Source organism: Podarcis pityusensis, assembly GCF_964106645.2.
Source record: "Podarcis pityusensis genome assembly, chromosome: 4".
Taxonomy (NCBI): Eukaryota; Metazoa; Chordata; class Lepidosauria; order Squamata; family Lacertidae; genus Podarcis; species Podarcis pityusensis.
Window position 1 is genome coordinate 21,249,111 of NC_138027.1, and position 16,892 is coordinate 21,266,002.

Sequence of the window (16,892 nt, forward strand, 5' to 3'; positions counted from 1 at the left end):
CCCGCCACGCCCCTAGTGCCACGCCCCCACCCGCTCGCTCGCGCTCTCTCTCGCGTTCTGACCCGTCTCCCGCCTATTGGTCGCGGCGGCTGCTTGTCAACGAGCACGGCTTCCGTCATTGGTGGAGGAGGCGAAAAGAGGCGGTTCTTTTCGCGGCGCCTTCCGAGGAGAGGGAGAAAGGGCGGGTGAGGGGGCGCAGGCGAGGCGGCGCGTTGAGGAGGAGGGAGGGAAGTCGGTGGGCCTTCCCTAGGTACGGTCGCAGAGGCTAGTTCCAGATTATGAAAGGCCGGAGAGGAGTCGGTCTTCGCCCGTGTCAGTCCTCACCGAGATGGAAAGGGGCGGGCAAAAGGCGGTGGATCCCGTTTGCGATTTTTTAGGATAGCGCTGTGGAAAGGCTTGGATCACCTCAGAGCGTGCGCAAGTTGCGCACCCCTGCCCGCTGCGTTGCCGCCTACCTGAGCGGCGCAACGGGGAGGGTTGGGTGCGATCCCCACTTCTGCAGCTCCAAAGAGCTTTATAAATTATAAACATGCTTATAAATTAACAGCATTTTTTTTAAAAAAAATAATAGCTTCATGATGATTTCTTGGGTGCAAATATTTGTGTACACCACATTCGTAGTTTGCAAAGTAACCAGTTGTTGCTGGTGTTTGCATTTCCCTGCGCACATCTGCTTCCATTGCAGCACGCACACCCCATCCCATATTGGCCGATGACATTTGCCTCCTACGATCCTCCGATCCTCGGCAATGGAGAAGTCCCAAACCTTTGCAGCATGTGCCGTGTTCGGGTGTTCAGTTTGCTCGTGTGTAAACGATCACTCAATTCGGGAGAGTAGTGGCAGGGGCATGGAGGAGACAGGGAAGAGCATCTGTCTTGCAATACAGGAAGTCCCAAATTCAATCCCAGGTAGAATCTGGAGGGATTTCTTCTTGAAACTCTGGAGAGCTGCTGACAGTGAAGGAAGGTGAGGACAGGTGACCTCACCTAGGCCCGAAGTCACCCCCCACCAAAGCAGGCTCAAAGCTTCTCAAAACTTTTCAAAATCATTTTCTCAGCAGCTAAGCATCAAAAACATTCCGCTCTGCTGTAACAAAGGTAGAGAACAGTCCATTGTTTCTCAGGCCTTTCTCATGCCTTCTGGCCTTGCTAAAGAACCACATTGCAACTTACTTTCTGTCCGGGAACCATGCCAGAACAAGAGATTGAAACATCGGAACACTCTGAAACCCCTTTCCTGGGAAGGGCGCCAAGAGTCCAAAATAGTTCCAAGACAGCTTTCTGTTCATGCTCAGAGGAACTCATGGGTCAGGACTCTGGAAGGAGAAGAAAGGAGGAGGGAACTGGAATGGGTATATAAACTCTGTGCACGATTGTGAACTCGTGCATGCTTTTTGTGGCTTATCACACTTGCTCCTTCTACCAGTTAATGGATGGTAGAAATAAAAGCCTTTTCTCCGAAACTATTCCTTGAGTGTCTGTTGACTCCCACTTCCCTTTCCCAGGCGCAATATTTTTCCCACCCGAGGGCAAAGCCTCATAAGGCTACAACAGTGCTGAGCAACGTGGGCCAAAGGTCTGACTTGGCAGCTTTGCGATGTGCTGGCTGCGAGCTGGGAAGACAACATCTTGGAGCCCCCCACCCTTACTGTGGGCAAGGTAGTAGCAGCAGGCCCAGGGTTCTGCAAGTCACATCCTCCAGAAAAAGCACCAGAAAGAGGGAGGATGAACAAGTGGAGAATTCTCTGTAAAGAGCAATCACAATTTCTTCCTCTATTTCATCCTGGCCCAGCCCTCCTTACCCTGACAGCAACCTTGTACAAAGAGAAGGCAAGCAAGGGGTTGGTAGACCCACCCCCTCAGAGGGAGGAGGCAGGAAAGTCTGATTTTAACAGTATCCCAAGGGTTGAAAATGGGATGCAGGTGGTCTAAACCACAGAGCCTTGGGCTTGCCGATCAGAAGGTCGGTGGTTCGAATCCCGTTGTTCGGTCCCTGCTCTTGCCAACCTAGCAGTTCAAAAGCACGTCAAAGTGCAAGTAGATAAATAGGTACCGCTCCAGCGGGAAGGTAAACGGTGTTTCCGTGCGCTGCTCTGGTTCACCAGAAGTGGCTTAGTCTGCAGACAAACGCCAGCTCCCTTGGCCAGTAAAGCAAGATGAGTGCCGCAACCCCCGAGTCATCCGCGACTGGACTTAACGGTCAGGGGTCCCTTTACCATTGCCTAAGGGTTGAAACCACCTGGAGCAGGAACCAGCAAGCCACTCCAGTATCCCTGCCAAGAAAGCTCCATGGACAAAGGCAACAGGCATATAGAAGTTATGACGCTGGAAGATGAGCCCCTCAGGTCGGAAGGCATCCAATATGCTACTGAGTACATATTGTACAAGTAGATTCAGAGCTGATGAAGCGGCTGGGCCAAAGCCGAAAGGACGCTCAGTTGCGGATATGCCTGGAAGCGAAAGGATATTGCATAGGAACCTGGAATGTAAGAACCATGAACCTTGGTAAGTTGGATGTGGTCAAAAATGAGATGGCAAGAATAAATATTGACATCCTGGGCATCAGTGAACATCAGTGGACGGGAATGGGCGAATTCAGTTTGGATGACCATCATATCTACTACTGTGGGCAAGAATCCCGTAAAAGAAATGGAGTGGCCCTCATAGTCAACAAAAGAGTGGTGAAAGCTGTACTGGGATTCAATCTCAAAAATGAGAGAATGATCTCGATACGAGTCCAAGGCAGACCTTTTAACATCACAGTAATCCAAGTTTATGCACCAACCACTGGTGCTGAAGAAACTGAAATTGACCAATCCTATGAAGACTTACAATGCCTTATAGAAATGACACCAAAGAAGGATGTTCTTCTCATTATAGGGGATTGGAATGCTAAAGTAGGGAGTCAAGAGATAAAGGGAACAACTGGCAAGTTTGGCCTTGGAATTCAAAACGAAGCAGGGCAAAGGCTAATAGAGTTCTGCCAAGAGAACAAGCTGGTCATCACAAACACTCTTTTCCAACAACACAAGAGATGACTCTACACATGGACATCGCCAGATGGGCAGCATCGAAATCAGATTGATTATATTCTCTGCAGCCAAAGATGGAGAAGCTCTATACAGTCAGCAAAAACAAGACCTGGAGCTGACTGTGGCTCAGATCATTAGCTTCTTATAGCAAAATTCCAGCTTAAACTGAAGAAAGTAGGAAAAACCACTGGGCCAATAAGATACAATCTAAGTCAAATCCCTTATGAATACACAGTGGAAGTGAGGAACAGGTTTAAGGATTTAGATTTGGTGGCCAGAGTGCCTGAAGAACTATGGATGGAGGCAGCAACTAAAACCATCCCAATGAAAAGGAAATGCAAGAAAGCAAAGTGGCTGTCCAACGAGGCCTTACAAATAGCGGGGGAGAGAAGGCAAGCAAAATGCGAGGGAGATAGTGAAAGATACAGGAAATTGAATGCAGGTTTCAAAAAAATAGCAAGGAGAGACAAGAAGGCCTTCTTAAATGAGCAATGCAAAGAAATAGAGGAAAACAATAGAATGGGAAAAATGAGAGATCTGTTCAAGAAAATTGGAGATATGAAAGGAACATTTCGTACAAAGATTACGATAACAAAAGACAAAAGTGGAAAGGACCTAACAGAAGCGGAAGACATCAAGAAGAGGTGGCAAGAATACACAGAGGAACTATACCAGAAAGAAATGGATGTCTCGTACACCCCAGGTAGTGTGATTGCTGACCTTGAGCCAGACATCCTGGAGAGTGAAGTCAAATTGGCCTTCGAAAGCACTGCTAATAACAAGGCCAATGGAAGTGATGATATTCCAGCTGAACTATTTAAAATTTTAAAAGATGATGCTGTTAAGGTGCTACACTCAATATGCCAGCAAGTTTGGAAAACTCAGCAGTGGACAGAGGATTGGAGAAGATCAGTCTACATCCCAATCCCAAAGAAGGGCAGTGCCAAAGAATGCTCCAACTACCGCGCAATTGCACTCATTTCAAACGCTAGCAAGGTTATGCTTAAAATTCTACAAGGCAGGCTTAAGCAGTATGTGGACCGAGAACTCCCAAAAGTGCAAGCTGGATTTTGAAGGGGCAGAGGAACCAGAGACCAAATTGCAAACATGCGCTGGATTATGGAGAAAGCTAGAGAGTTCCAGAAAGACATCTACTTCTGCTTCATTGACTATGCAAAAGCCTTTGACTGTGTCGACCACAGCAAACTATGGCAAGTTCTTAAAGAAATGGGAGTGCCTGATCACCTCATCTGTCTCCTGAGAAATCTCTACGTGGGACAAGAAGCTACAGTTAGAACTGGATATGGAACAACTGACTCGTTCAAAATTGGGAAAGGAGTACGGCAAGGCTGCATATTGTCTCCCTGCTTATTTATCTTATATGCAGAATTCATCATGTGAAAGGCTGGGCTGGATGAATCCCAAGCCGGAATTATGATCGCCGGAAGAAATAACAACCTCAGATATGCAGATGACACAACCTTGATGGCAGAAAGTGAGGAGGAATTAAAGAACCTTTTAATGAGGGTGAAAGAGGAGAGCGCAAAATATGGTCTGAAGCTCAACATCAAAAAAACGAAGATCATGGCCACTGGGCCCATTACCTCCTGGCAAATAGAAGGGGAAGAAATGGAGGCAGTGAGAGATTTTACTTTCTTGGGCTCCATGATCACGGCAGATGGTGACAGCAGTCACAAAATTAAAAAACGCCTGCTCCTTGGGAGAAAGGCGATGACAAACCTAGACAGCATCTTAAAAAGCAGAGACATCACCTTGCCAACAAAGGTCCGTATAGTTAAAGCCATGGTTTTCCCAGTAGTGATGTATGGAAGTGAGAGCTGGACCATAAAGAAGGCTGATTGCCGAAGAATTGATGCTTTTGAATTATGGTGCTGGAGGAGACTCTTGAGAGTCCCATGGACTGCAAGAAGATCAAACCTATCCATTCTTAAGGAAATCAGCCCTGAGTGCTCACTGGAAGGACAGATCCTGAAGCTGAGGCTCCAATACTTTGGCCACCTCATGAGAAGAGAAGACTCCCTGGAAAAGATCCTGATGCTGGGAAAGATGGAGGGCACAAGGAGAAGGGGACGACAGAGGACGAGATGGTTGGACAGTGTTCTCGAAGCTACAAACATGAGTCTGACCAAACTGCGGGAGGCAGTGGAAGACAGGAGTGCCTGGTGTGCTCTAGTCCATGGGGTCACGAAGAGTCGAACACGGCTAAACGACTAAACAAACAAAACAAAGGGTCGAAAAGCATTTTATAAGTGATCAACACTATCACTTCACTCAATGCAGGCCAGAGATAGACGGTGAGCAAGCAGAGGGAGTGGCAGTGGCTGTCAAAGTTTCCTTATACTGGTCCTGGGCGTTAAATAGGAAGTTTTTAGAGTTCATACTTGTTTTGATGGTTCTATAGCTTTCCTAGGGTTTTAATGTAGATCTTTCACACTCCATTTGGGGCTAAGAAGTGGGAATGCCATCAGGCAACATTTCTATGACTTCCGGAGCTTATATTATTCTTTTGAACATTGATCATAACTATTTCTCACCTTAGATTTTTACACCCCAACCCCAAATACATTTTCTTGAAAGTTTTGATTACAACTGAACTTACTTTCAGGTAAGTGTTAAAACAAGAGCTTAATCATTTATTCAGAAGGAAATCTCTGCAGCATTCATTCTTCATTGTAAGGAAAATGCTAAATTTAGGTATATGGAGGTGGTTCTTCATTGTGAGATAGAGCAGAAGCTTAACATACTAGTTCGACTGCTCAGTGTTTTTATTATGCAGATTAATGAACATTCCAGCACTCACACATGTACAGACATATTTCTGTCACTTCAAGTGGCTTGTAGCACAGTTACAAATACTTTAAATATTATTTCCTTCTGCATATCAACGGCTAACCAGGGATGTCACTTCCTTCAGGGATTTTGGGGATAATTACAGTCAAATGAACAAGAGCACTCCTGTGTCAAAATAAAGCCTCCCCCCCCCCACCTTCCTGCCTCAAAATGGCAGGTGCCCAGGATCCCCCCCCCCCAAGAGTAATGAAGCTAAAGTGAACCCCAGTGACACCTGTTTCCTCTGGCAAAAAGTGAAGGCAACTGTGATTCAGATGATCCAGTAGGAAGCTCCAAGAGGTGGAGCAGAATCCAATGTGGCAGCAGGAAATTGCAGGAAGTTCAACAATTTTGCTCTGCACCCTAGAAACACCCTCACCCAACCTCAAAAACTGGGTGGAGTAAAAGTACCTCAGATGTAGAAGACTCAGAGCAGCAGCAGAAAGAGGTAGCAGCTAGTACTCTGGGAGCAGGGAGGAGTGCTTAGCAACATGTAGTGCTCAACTCTCAGGTGTGGTGGCCATTCTCTACCACTGATCAGTAGTGTTCAAGGAGGAGCAACAGGCACCGTTGCAGCAGGTGAGCTAGCTGGAAGGGACTGATCCTCTGCCTTCGTCTTCAGGGTGATAATACATGTCCCAAATTGAGGGGGTGGGCTGACGGGGACCCCTCACTTCAGGTGCCACAAGGGAGAAGGATAACAGTCCCACCTCCTCCAAGGACTGTAGATGGGGAGCTGGAATGTGCCTGAGTGCAATAATTTTGTGTGTGACAGCTCTCCAAATCACTGAGCCCTGGGTCTGCGAAGGGACTAAATATTTTGTCCCCGGGTGTGGGAATAGATTACAATTGCTAGGGTGCTGTGAGGAAAGCTATAATAATAGAACATGATTCAAACCACTTTGTGTAGATGTGCCCTTTCCTTTTCTATGTGCTACAGCAAAATCTCTTTGAATGTCAGTTATTTAGCAATCATCATTTTTTCTGCCTTATCTAACCCTTTTCCTCAGGGTAATACTAACGTTTCCGTTAACATTTTTACAGCAAGGAGAACTAGATTGACTGTTCTGATTCCAATACCTTTATAGGTAGCAGACTTGGTCATAGGTGCCGTCTCGCACTGAAGATTGCTCCAGTGGACCTGGCAGAGGAGTGTAAAAGTGAAAATAAAAACCACAATGTATAAAAACAATGCATTACATTTTGACACTGACATTTGTGATACAGTAAACTAGTGACCAGTTAACAATAGTTCAATCAGGAAAAAACTACATATATTAAATGTTCATTAGGTCATGCCATATTTTACCTTTACTGATAATACAATACCAGAATAATAGAACTGTTTTGGTGTGGTTACATTTTTAGTGCAAATAAATTCATATATATTGGCATGCAACTCCTTTCTACATTATAATGTAGGCTGGGATCCGAAGAACTGCAACACTAGTTTCTCATGTCCAGCACACCCTAGTGATTGTGTTTCTTGAACAATACATCTCCCCATGGCATACAGCAAATTACTTTTGAAACTTGAGTGGAGGGGACTTTCTAAAGCAGTTCGATATGTCATGAAGATCTTGATCTTCAAAGGTTGGAGGGAAGTAAAAATTCCACTAGACTTGCCCAAGTTCTTGGGCATGTCTAAAATACCTCTTTGGATCCCAGCCACTATCAGGTAAGACTACTAGATAATACGTACTCCTTAAAAGTGCATTTGTACAATTAATATTTTGGCCTCTAGTTTGTGTTTTGTGGTCCAGTTTTTGCAAGATGTTAAGCAAACACATCTTACAAAATGTTTACTCAGGAGTTAAGCCCCACTGAGCATGCATAGAAATGCAGCCTTAGAAAACTAGCTATATCCTTCTCTTATATCTAATGTATTGTAAGTACATGAGATGGATGACAGAAGTAGGTATGTGCAACTGGCATGCCCTTAATCAGCTTTATACAGATCATCAACCCAGTTGCAATTTAAGGAAGAATGAGGAAATGCAAAATTAGGATCCAAACAGTCATGAAAGATACTGCCTCAAAAATACAAGCTGTGCAGTATAATCCTTAACAGGTTCACTCTGGAGTAAATCTCACTGAATTCAAATGTACCTACTTCCAAGTAAATTTACACAGGCAATGAAACTTAATTTTAAATAAATATAAATTTTGGCCACCTTCCCCAATCTGGTTCCTCCAGAGATTTTGGGATCCAAACTCCCATCATCCCTAGTCAGCATGGGCAATGATCAGGGATGATGGGAGCTGTAGTCCAAAAAGATATGGAGGCATTCAAGTTGGGGAAATACAATTACACTGATCTATTATAATCCCTCTGATTTTACATCAGACTGACGAGATATAACCTGATGCAATAAGCACAAGTAAAACATTCCTATATTGCTTTGGACAAAGGAAATGAAAACATTGCTGCACACTTGCTACCACAAGCATAAGCATAAAGGTACTTTCTTGGGCTGTGTCTGTTACACAGACACAGAGAAAAGCACAGCCAACAGCATTGAAATGACAGACCAACTTAGGACCTATTAGTAACATCAACAAGCTACACCACTTGAGATACTGAATACTCAACTGAATCCACTACTATCTTTACTTAAGCCATTTTAATCTATCAGTGAGTGCAGTTTTTTGCCTACTCAAAAGTAAGTCCTATGAGTTCAATGAACATACTCCCAGGTGAACAGAGTATTGCAGCCCAAGTTAATAAAAGTTGTTTGTGAAAATTATTATGTGCAATGTTCCTATCAAAATAGTTGACATTTTATTTATTTATATCTAATAGAGAAAAATGCTAAATTAAGCTTAAAAAAAATTCAGAATTCAGTTACTTACAGCAAGCCTACACATTTTTACTCAGAAGCCCATCCCACTGAATTCAATGGGGTGTGCTCCCTGGTAAACAGTTAAGCTAACATTCAGAAATCAACTAAATTTCAGCCTATTTTACTTTACTACATATTATGGAAAACTTCAACTTTTAGCTCCATTTTTTTCTACTGGCAAAACTATGATTGATCCTGGTTACTCTTACTTTGGCCCTAAAAGTGCGTTAATCTGAAAACTTGGGCCAGGATATAAACTGCTCAATGTAATTTTTGACATTTTTTTTCTTTGACCAGTTGACCCCAAATCATACTATAAATTGCTTTTCAACATATTGTAGGGTTGACTGGGGGAAAGGGGTGAAAAACCCTCACATCATCTACATTACTCTTGAGTTCACAAAGCTTCTGATTCTAGTTGTGGTCAATCCCTTTGGGGGGGGGGGGGAATTGCTACTGAAATTTAAAAAGAGGTGTTTGAATATATTCAAACATTCAATCAAGCCCTGCTCCTTATTAAAATAAAAAGTGGCTGCAAACCATGTTAGCGTATTGGGCCTCTAATATATGTGGCTTTTTGGCAAATGAAAAGCAAACAAAACCATAAAACTTGTGCAGTTTCTTATAAGTGATATATTGGACTACACTGCTATTGCAAACAACCATGGGTCCCTATATTTATTAAACTTAATCACCTGACAATAGAACTCAGTTAGGGCTCTTGGCATGGGTGAAACCTCCTCCCATTCAGACCTACTGCTATGGTAGACTTGTACTTCGTCAGTGATTTCATCAGGAGCATAATCTCCACCAAGGATGTAAATTTTATCTTCTATTCCAACTGCTCCTGCATTAAAACCAGCACATTCAAAAGACCCTTCCCCTTTCCAGACATATGTCTCTGGGCAAAAACTATAAACCTTGTAGGTGGAAAGGTCACAGATGTACAATGTGCAGTTCACTGGAACAGCTTTGATTAAGGTGGCGTGAAAGAACTGCCCAAATTCTGCTACCAGCTCAGACCACTGATCAGTTGCAGCATTATATTTAAAGAAACAATCAAGAGATGGGTTAAAGGCATCAGTAATTTCTACTTCAGAACCAAGCACATAAATTATATTCTGACATGCACTTGCTTCTGGATAATAGATACCTCTTGGTAAGGGACTCACAGATTTCCATTCCCCAGAGAGAGGACTGTATGCCTCCACATCCAAAAGACTTTTGATATCCTTAGATGCCCTTGTCTTCCCCCCTATTACAAACAGTTGATTTAGGGTCACAACAGATGCATGCATTGTCCTTGGCTTCTTCATGGCTGATACCGATGAGAAGCTGTCCTTCACTGGACAATAACACCAAGTTTGGTCAGTGGCATCATGATACGTTTCAGCAATATGAAGTCTAATTGTCCGGAAACAGTTCCCTACACACCCGCCAGTTATAAATAGCTTTTCACCATAACTAGATAAACTTGATCCGGGCAGATCTGTTATGTGCGTCTGCATCAGTTCTTTCCATTGATCGGTTTTAATATTGTAACAAAACGTATGTCGATGTACTCCGTCTTCCTCAGTTTTGTGAACAAGTATGTACTGTTCTGTTGTTGAAGGGCGAGCGTCTGGAAACAAACCACTAAAAGTTTGCACACTTTTAATTGCCTCATTGATTATTACTAAGCAACCAGCACTTTCAAGTAGTTGTTCTTCGGAGTGCAATACTTCCTGCAACGTCTCCTCGGATAACTGATGTAACCGTATTTTTTTCATCAAGTGGGGAAGATGCTTCTGTCTTGTTTCTAAGTTATGTTTCGTCCACCAAAGGGCAGCTTTCAACACAGATTCCTCATCTGGGACGTTGAGCTCATCTGCTTCTATACATTTTAGCAGTATCTCGAAATTCATTTCCAGAAAATCATCTGACTGGAGCAGCAAGGAAAAATGGCGCTGGGCATATTTGAGGGTATGGTCAAACAACTGAGTGGACCCATAACTTTCGGAAATGGATAATAGCTGCAAACAGTTGACAAGATCAATGTTCTTAATTAGAAAGTCACTGCAAGCTTTCGAAAGAGTGGAAACTTGAAGAAAGGATGAAAGCTGAAATAACATTTCTACGTTATCGTTTGTTATCTCTGTTCTTCCAGTGTAGGCATAATCAAGAAATGCCTTCACTGCCTTGGGTGATAAATTACTAATAGTAACACTCCCATCATCTCTTTCTTTCATGTTAACTTCAAACATGGCCCTGCAGTTAAAATACAGAAGATGAACACACAATAAATCATCACTGATATCTGTTCCATCTGAATATAATGTAGAACCAAAACCACACAGCTTAAGGTGAAGGGAACTATTTTCAATAAACATCTTTTGGACATTTTAGGTAAATTATTTGTAGAGTGAATAAATGCAAAACTAATTTGACCAAACAGCGGGAGGCAGTGGAAGACAGAAGTGCCTGGCGTGCTCTGGTCCATGGGGTCACGAAGAGTCGGACACGACTAAACATCAACAACAACAATGCAGTATAAAGCACATTTAAGAAGAAGTAGGGTTTTTCTATGAGGTTTTCATTACTTTTAAATAGTTTGGCATGATAAATTCAGGCATCATTCCAATCAAGGTATGATGAGTGCATATCTTAAAACACAAATTAGATCAGTTCATAGAATAGGATCCAAACTACAGGCTTACCTAAGGCAAGTCCACTGGAATTTTTGGATTTGTTTTTTTTCTGTTAACAGCTACATCCACTCGCAGATTGAGATTGCTTAGAATCTTTAAATTCTTAAAAGCTCAGAGTGAGTAAAAGAGCATGATGTATTGCCATAGGATTTCTGTTTCTATACATCCAATTAGCCAATATGGAGCCCACCTGATGCTGTTGGGCTATAACTTCCATCACCCTTGACCAAGAAGTCAATGAGAGTTGCAGTTCCAACAACATAAGGTGGGCACAAACCAAGGTTCAATGGAAATGCAGCTCACCCTCCTGGAAGATAAGGGATACCCATATTAACAGTGTTCTTGTTTTCATATGCTGTAATTTCTATTATACCCAAAGTCTGGAATGTATTCCGGATGTATCTAGACCCGTTTTTGTTTCTGCTTCAACATCTTGTACCTGTTTTCTGTGATTGTTCTGTTTTATGCTTGAATTTGTATAATAAAATTAAAATTATTTGTACGTCTTCTCCGAGATCTTCAATACTCGACACTGTCAAACAGAGGATATGAGCCAAGCAATTTGATTTGAACTGCTATACTGTGTTGCATCAAACAACAACAAAAATACTCATTGAGAAACAGTTATTAAATATTCCTACAGATAAATAATTTTATTATCGATTAATGTAATCAATACATCCAGCAAAGGCGGTTTGCATACAGAAGTGGTATCTGTAGGTGCATGCCCTTCTGCATTGTGTTGAATTGGCTGCATATAACTTTTAAGGCAGATGGTAATGCACATCTCCACCTGAAACCTACATATGAAGTTGTACACAGTGAATGGGTTGAAGTCATGCTATCTAACAAAAACAAATAATTTTAAAATGATTTCACAGCTGACTGGATCTACTTATCTACTTTTGAAGGTCAACATAGGATGAGAATTACTTCTATGTTTTGAGTAGGGGGGTTGTGAATTGAATAGAAGAATGAATTAACTACATCACATATGTAACAGTGATTTATATATATATCTCCATGTTTATATCCATATATATCCATATCTATATCTATATATCTATGCACACAAGAACTACATCATAAATAGACTTACCTGAAAAAGTCACTACATGCTGCCAATACGCAACGGTGACATGGGATCACTTCATCTTTCACAAGTATTTTGAAGTCAAAAAAGTTGTTTTGATCTCTGAAGCTTTGCAGTACATTTAAGATTTGTTGGCCATGGCCTTCAGCCACCAAGGAGCTGGCTTTCTGCTCACGAGATGAAATTCCATTGCAAGTTGGGGTGCTAATGAAATCATATTGGTTGTCCATGGTATCTGCACTCTATTCTTATTGCTGAAGGAGATAATACAAATGTTAGACACACACCACAAAATTACTGACCAAAAATGACTTCATAGGTATGGTATGCTAGGTGTGGTGATCCAAGGAATCTTTATCCATATTGGGAAAGGTGTATAAATATTTTAAATAATAAAAATAGATAGAAATGCCTCCAAATAATACATCACAGGTTGGAATCTCATTGGTAACTTGCCACCGGGTACACTTTCAAAGCAAGTGATGAAGAAATCCATGCACAGAATGATGCTTGTATGCTGGTTTGCAGTGAATATATTTCACTGTAACCACCATGAGTTCCTAAGGCTTAAATGTTTTAAGTGACTTTGTTACTAAAAAAATAAAAATAATCTGTGGTATAAACTGTAACTATTACTGCATTGCTTTATTTGTTTTTTTGAGGGAAAACAAGGTCCCAAAGAATTATACCCAAACCTTGCTATATATATAACTGATTCATATATCCAAACAGCTAGAGTTTGCCCACTTTCTTACTTGTTTGTGTTTTGCTGGTCAATGGTAGCCATTTTGGGCAGAAACCATGGGGGGTAAGGAGAGAGATCGAACAAATCAGTTTTTCCTCTTTGGCTTTTGCTGATTGGCTGCAGCAGTTTCAGGCAAAAAGCATGGAGGGAGAAAGCCTGGATTAGAAATGTTCCCACAGGAAATGATAGAAATAATCTGCTCGTTATGCAAACTTGTTACTCTGAGTAAAGGTTGAATACCATCCTAACAAATGTATTATGATACAAGCTTTCATGGAATATACAGTATGATCACATCTTACACGGGGTTGCATTCTGGGGATAGCATGTAAAGCCAGAATACCATATGGTCAATACAACCCTTTAAAAACCAGGTAAATGGCCCATACAAAGCACCAGCATTTACCTGTGCACAATGACTGTGTTGCTTAGTCTTCCTCATCCTCTTCAGGGCTTGAGGTTGCTCCAGGAGATGATGGGCCAGACCTGAGCAACAGATTGCGAGTTGCAGGCAAAGGGGTTGGCTCTGTTTCAGCTTCAGAAGTTGATTGTGTGGGCTCACTTGCTACCGCTGCGTTTTTTGTGAGAAACATGGTGCTTGGCAACTGTTGCTGTTGTCTCTTGAGCTGTTCAAACATTTCTCGATACAGTCTCAAACTGTCTGTGATACCCTGTGTGATTTTGAGGCTTCGTTCCATAGAGGGATCAAACTCAGCGATCAAATCATTCAGGTGTTTTGCTGTTTGGAAGACTTGAGCAAACTTATGCAGATTCCAACTTGCTGGCTCATCCTGTTCATCCTCCTCCTCTTCATCATCTGTACTTGATCTTAGCAGTTCCTCCAGCTCTTCATTAGTCAACGTTCCTCCATGGCCATCAATTAACTCTTCAACTTCTTCCTCAATGAGGTCAACAAAGCCATCACCACCCACTTGTCTGGCCATCTGGACAATATGTTCCACTTCATTGTCAATGGTTGGGAAACCCTTAAAATCACCCACACATTCTTTCCACAACTTGCGCCAGCATGCATTCACCGATTCGGGCTTGATTGCATCGACTGCTTGCTTAATGTAAGTGATGCAAGTGGCCATGTTAAAGGACTTCCAGCACTCAATGACATCAGGGTTGGGATCAGTATCCATAGCGTTACGTATCCATGAGAAGGTTAGCCTTGTGTAAGTTGCCTTGAAGCACCGAATCACACCTTGGTCGAGAGGTTGGATGATGGAGGCCGTGTTGGGCGGGAGAAAGACAACTTCAACATCATTATGTGCAAAGCAGAGTGCCTCGGGGTGACCAGGAGCATTGTCCACAATCAGCAACACCTTAAAGTTCAGTTGTTTCTCTTCAAGGTACCGCTTAACTTCCGGAACAAAGCAATTGTGGAACCAATCTTGAAACGTTGCTGCAGTTACCCAAGCCTTTTTATTGGATTGCCAAAACACAGGCAGGAGATTTTTGTTCTTGCCTTTCAGGGCACAGGGGACTGCAGACCTGTACAGCAAGCCTGGCTTTATTAAGTGCCCAGCTGCACTGCCACAGAGCAACACAGTCACACGGTCGTTAGCTGCTTTGAAGCCAGGGGCTTGTTTTTCTGATTTGGAGATGTACGTCCGCTCAGGCATTTTTTTCCAGAACAGCCCCGTCTCAACAGCATTAAAAACTTGCTCAGGAAGGTATCCCTTTTCGTCTAGCAGTTCCTTTAATTGCTTGGGGTAGGCTTTTGCTGCCTCTTTGTCTGCAGGTGTAGACGCTTCACCAGTTGCGTGCACATTTTTCAGTTTGAAGCGCTTCCTAAAACTAGTAAGCCAACCGTGACTGGCTTTGAATTCCTTCACAGGCTGCCCATCCTCGGCAGAAGGTTTGAAGAGTGCATAGAGGCTGAGAGCTTTTTGCTGTAACATCACGCCATCAGTAGGCACGCGTTTGCGGTTCATGTCTTCAAGCCACAAGTTTAATGCCTTCTCAGTCTTTGCTAAAGCCTTGTCGTGCACCTGGCTTGTCACCTGAGCAGTTATTGGAGCACTTGCTGCCACAATGTCACGGATTTCTCTCTCTCGAACCTTGATGGCATGGACGCTCGATTCACTGTAACCATATTTGCGTGCCACACTAGAGACCGACATGCCATCTCTCAAACAGTCCAGCACCGCTACTTTTTCTTGCCGTGTTGGAACCAATCGTTGTTTCTTGTGTTGCACGCCAGCAGAGGGCCCTGGCTTGCGTTTGGGGGCCATGCTTTCTTAATCACCAAGGCTACTCTCAATCTCCAACTGCACCTCCACACATTCTCCAACGCTGCTCGCACTGACTCCACCTCAGCACCCTTTCCCAAGCTGTACAATGATGAGTGGGATGTCGATGAGGTTTTTTTCCCTTTCCCACCCCCCCCCGCCACGGACATAAATTTGGAAATTGCCTATGTTAAATGTGCATAAGCCGTGATCGTACTGCAACTCACTTCATCAGACGCATAAAGTACTGTCCTCATTTACAGATGCATGTGTATGTACTGGATCGGTTGTGGGTGGGTGTGATTGTAAAAGTTGAGGAGAACATGCAGAGTCACTTAGGTCAAAAGGAAGTGCAGCAAATTAATTAACAGCGGTAATGCAGAGCATGCTTGACGACACGAACACCTTGGCATCGGTAAGCCACTTAGGATCAAAGGAAGCTGCAGGCCGCTGGTAAAATCGAGCTTGCTAGAACAAGCAACAGCTCTCCAGGGTTTCAGCCAGAGGACATTCCAAGCCCTACCTGGAGATGCTGTGGACTGAACCCACGACCTTCCGAATGCAAAGCAGAAAATCTCACTGAACTACAGCCTTTCCTCTTCCACATAAAAGGGTTGGGGGGGATCCACTATAATTGAAACTCTCTGCTGCTTTTCCTGCAAAAGGCCAACAAAACTGCCCTTCGGGAAATAGCAGCACTTATTCCTAGCATCATTCAGCTTGAATATCATCGCCTTACTGTCTATAATAGCCCCGCCTTCGCAGCTGGGAGGAACGTCTGAGAACAACTAAGGGCACACGCTACGTAACAGCTTCAGTGGCTGTTCTGCGCATGCCCCGCGCGCATGCTCATCACCAGAGACGCCAATCTAAAACACGGCCCGTTCTATAGATCTTTCCCTTTTACCTCAGACAACCCAGTTCAAGCTGCCAGGCTGGCGAGTTTAACACCCCTCGTTAGGAATGCGCCGCCTATAACCCAGCGGAGGCCTTCCATTCCGTGGTTTCCCCCTCGGTGCGCGCCGCTAACCACCCACCTGCATCCAGCGCAGCCACTCGGAGACCATCCGCGACTCCCGACATCTGCAAAAGCCGACGCTGTCCTCCCATTGGCTCTTCCTGCTGCCCATCAATCGCGTCCTGTGTTATGAGTGGCGCAAGTCCGTGTCGCTAAAAAAGCGCAAAAGCCCGCCTCCTCGTAACAGCCGGTGCCGCCGACGTTGTCAAGAGCGGGGACCGCCCCCCACTCCCAAGAGTCCTGAGCTCGATGAAAACAAAGAGACACTTCAGGTTATCAATTGAAAGTGAGCGTCGGGGAGGGGGGAAGCAATGTTAATAATATAGGACAGGGCTCTATAAGGTATGTGGAGATGCAGATTCTCCCCCCGCTTCGTCCCCTATTCTA

The 16,892-nt window shown here is 43.6% G+C and overlaps 2 protein-coding genes across 4 annotated transcripts; both read right to left on the bottom strand.

Annotated features, from left to right (window-relative positions):
- Positions 1 to 5,800: 5,800 nt before the first annotated feature.
- Positions 5,801 to 16,855, bottom strand: KBTBD3 (kelch repeat and BTB domain containing 3). 3 transcript variants are annotated; one of them, XM_081002139.1, is made up of 3 exons: positions 16,525 to 16,855; positions 12,512 to 12,759; positions 5,801 to 10,972 (listed from the first exon to the last, which is right to left on the bottom strand). In XM_081002139.1, the coding sequence occupies exons 2-3, from the start codon at positions 12,733 to 12,735 to the stop codon at positions 9,367 to 9,369; spliced, it is 1,830 nt and encodes a 609-aa protein (XP_080858265.1). In that variant the 5' UTR covers positions 12,736 to 12,759; positions 16,525 to 16,855; the 3' UTR covers positions 5,801 to 9,366. The 3 variants fall into 3 exon arrangements, with proteins under 3 accessions (XP_080858265.1, XP_080858266.1, XP_080858267.1); XM_081002140.1 differs by lacking the exon at positions 16,525 to 16,855 and adding an exon at positions 13,657 to 13,788; XM_081002141.1 differs by lacking the exon at positions 16,525 to 16,855 and adding an exon at positions 13,261 to 13,626.
- Positions 13,679 to 15,490, bottom strand: LOC308476356 (tigger transposable element-derived protein 1-like; the record flags this gene model as incomplete). Its single annotated transcript, XM_081003903.1, has 1 exon — positions 13,679 to 15,490. The coding sequence occupies one exon, from the start codon at positions 15,488 to 15,490 to the stop codon at positions 13,679 to 13,681; it is 1,812 nt and encodes a 603-aa protein (XP_080860029.1).
- Positions 16,856 to 16,892: the final 37 nt, after the last annotated feature.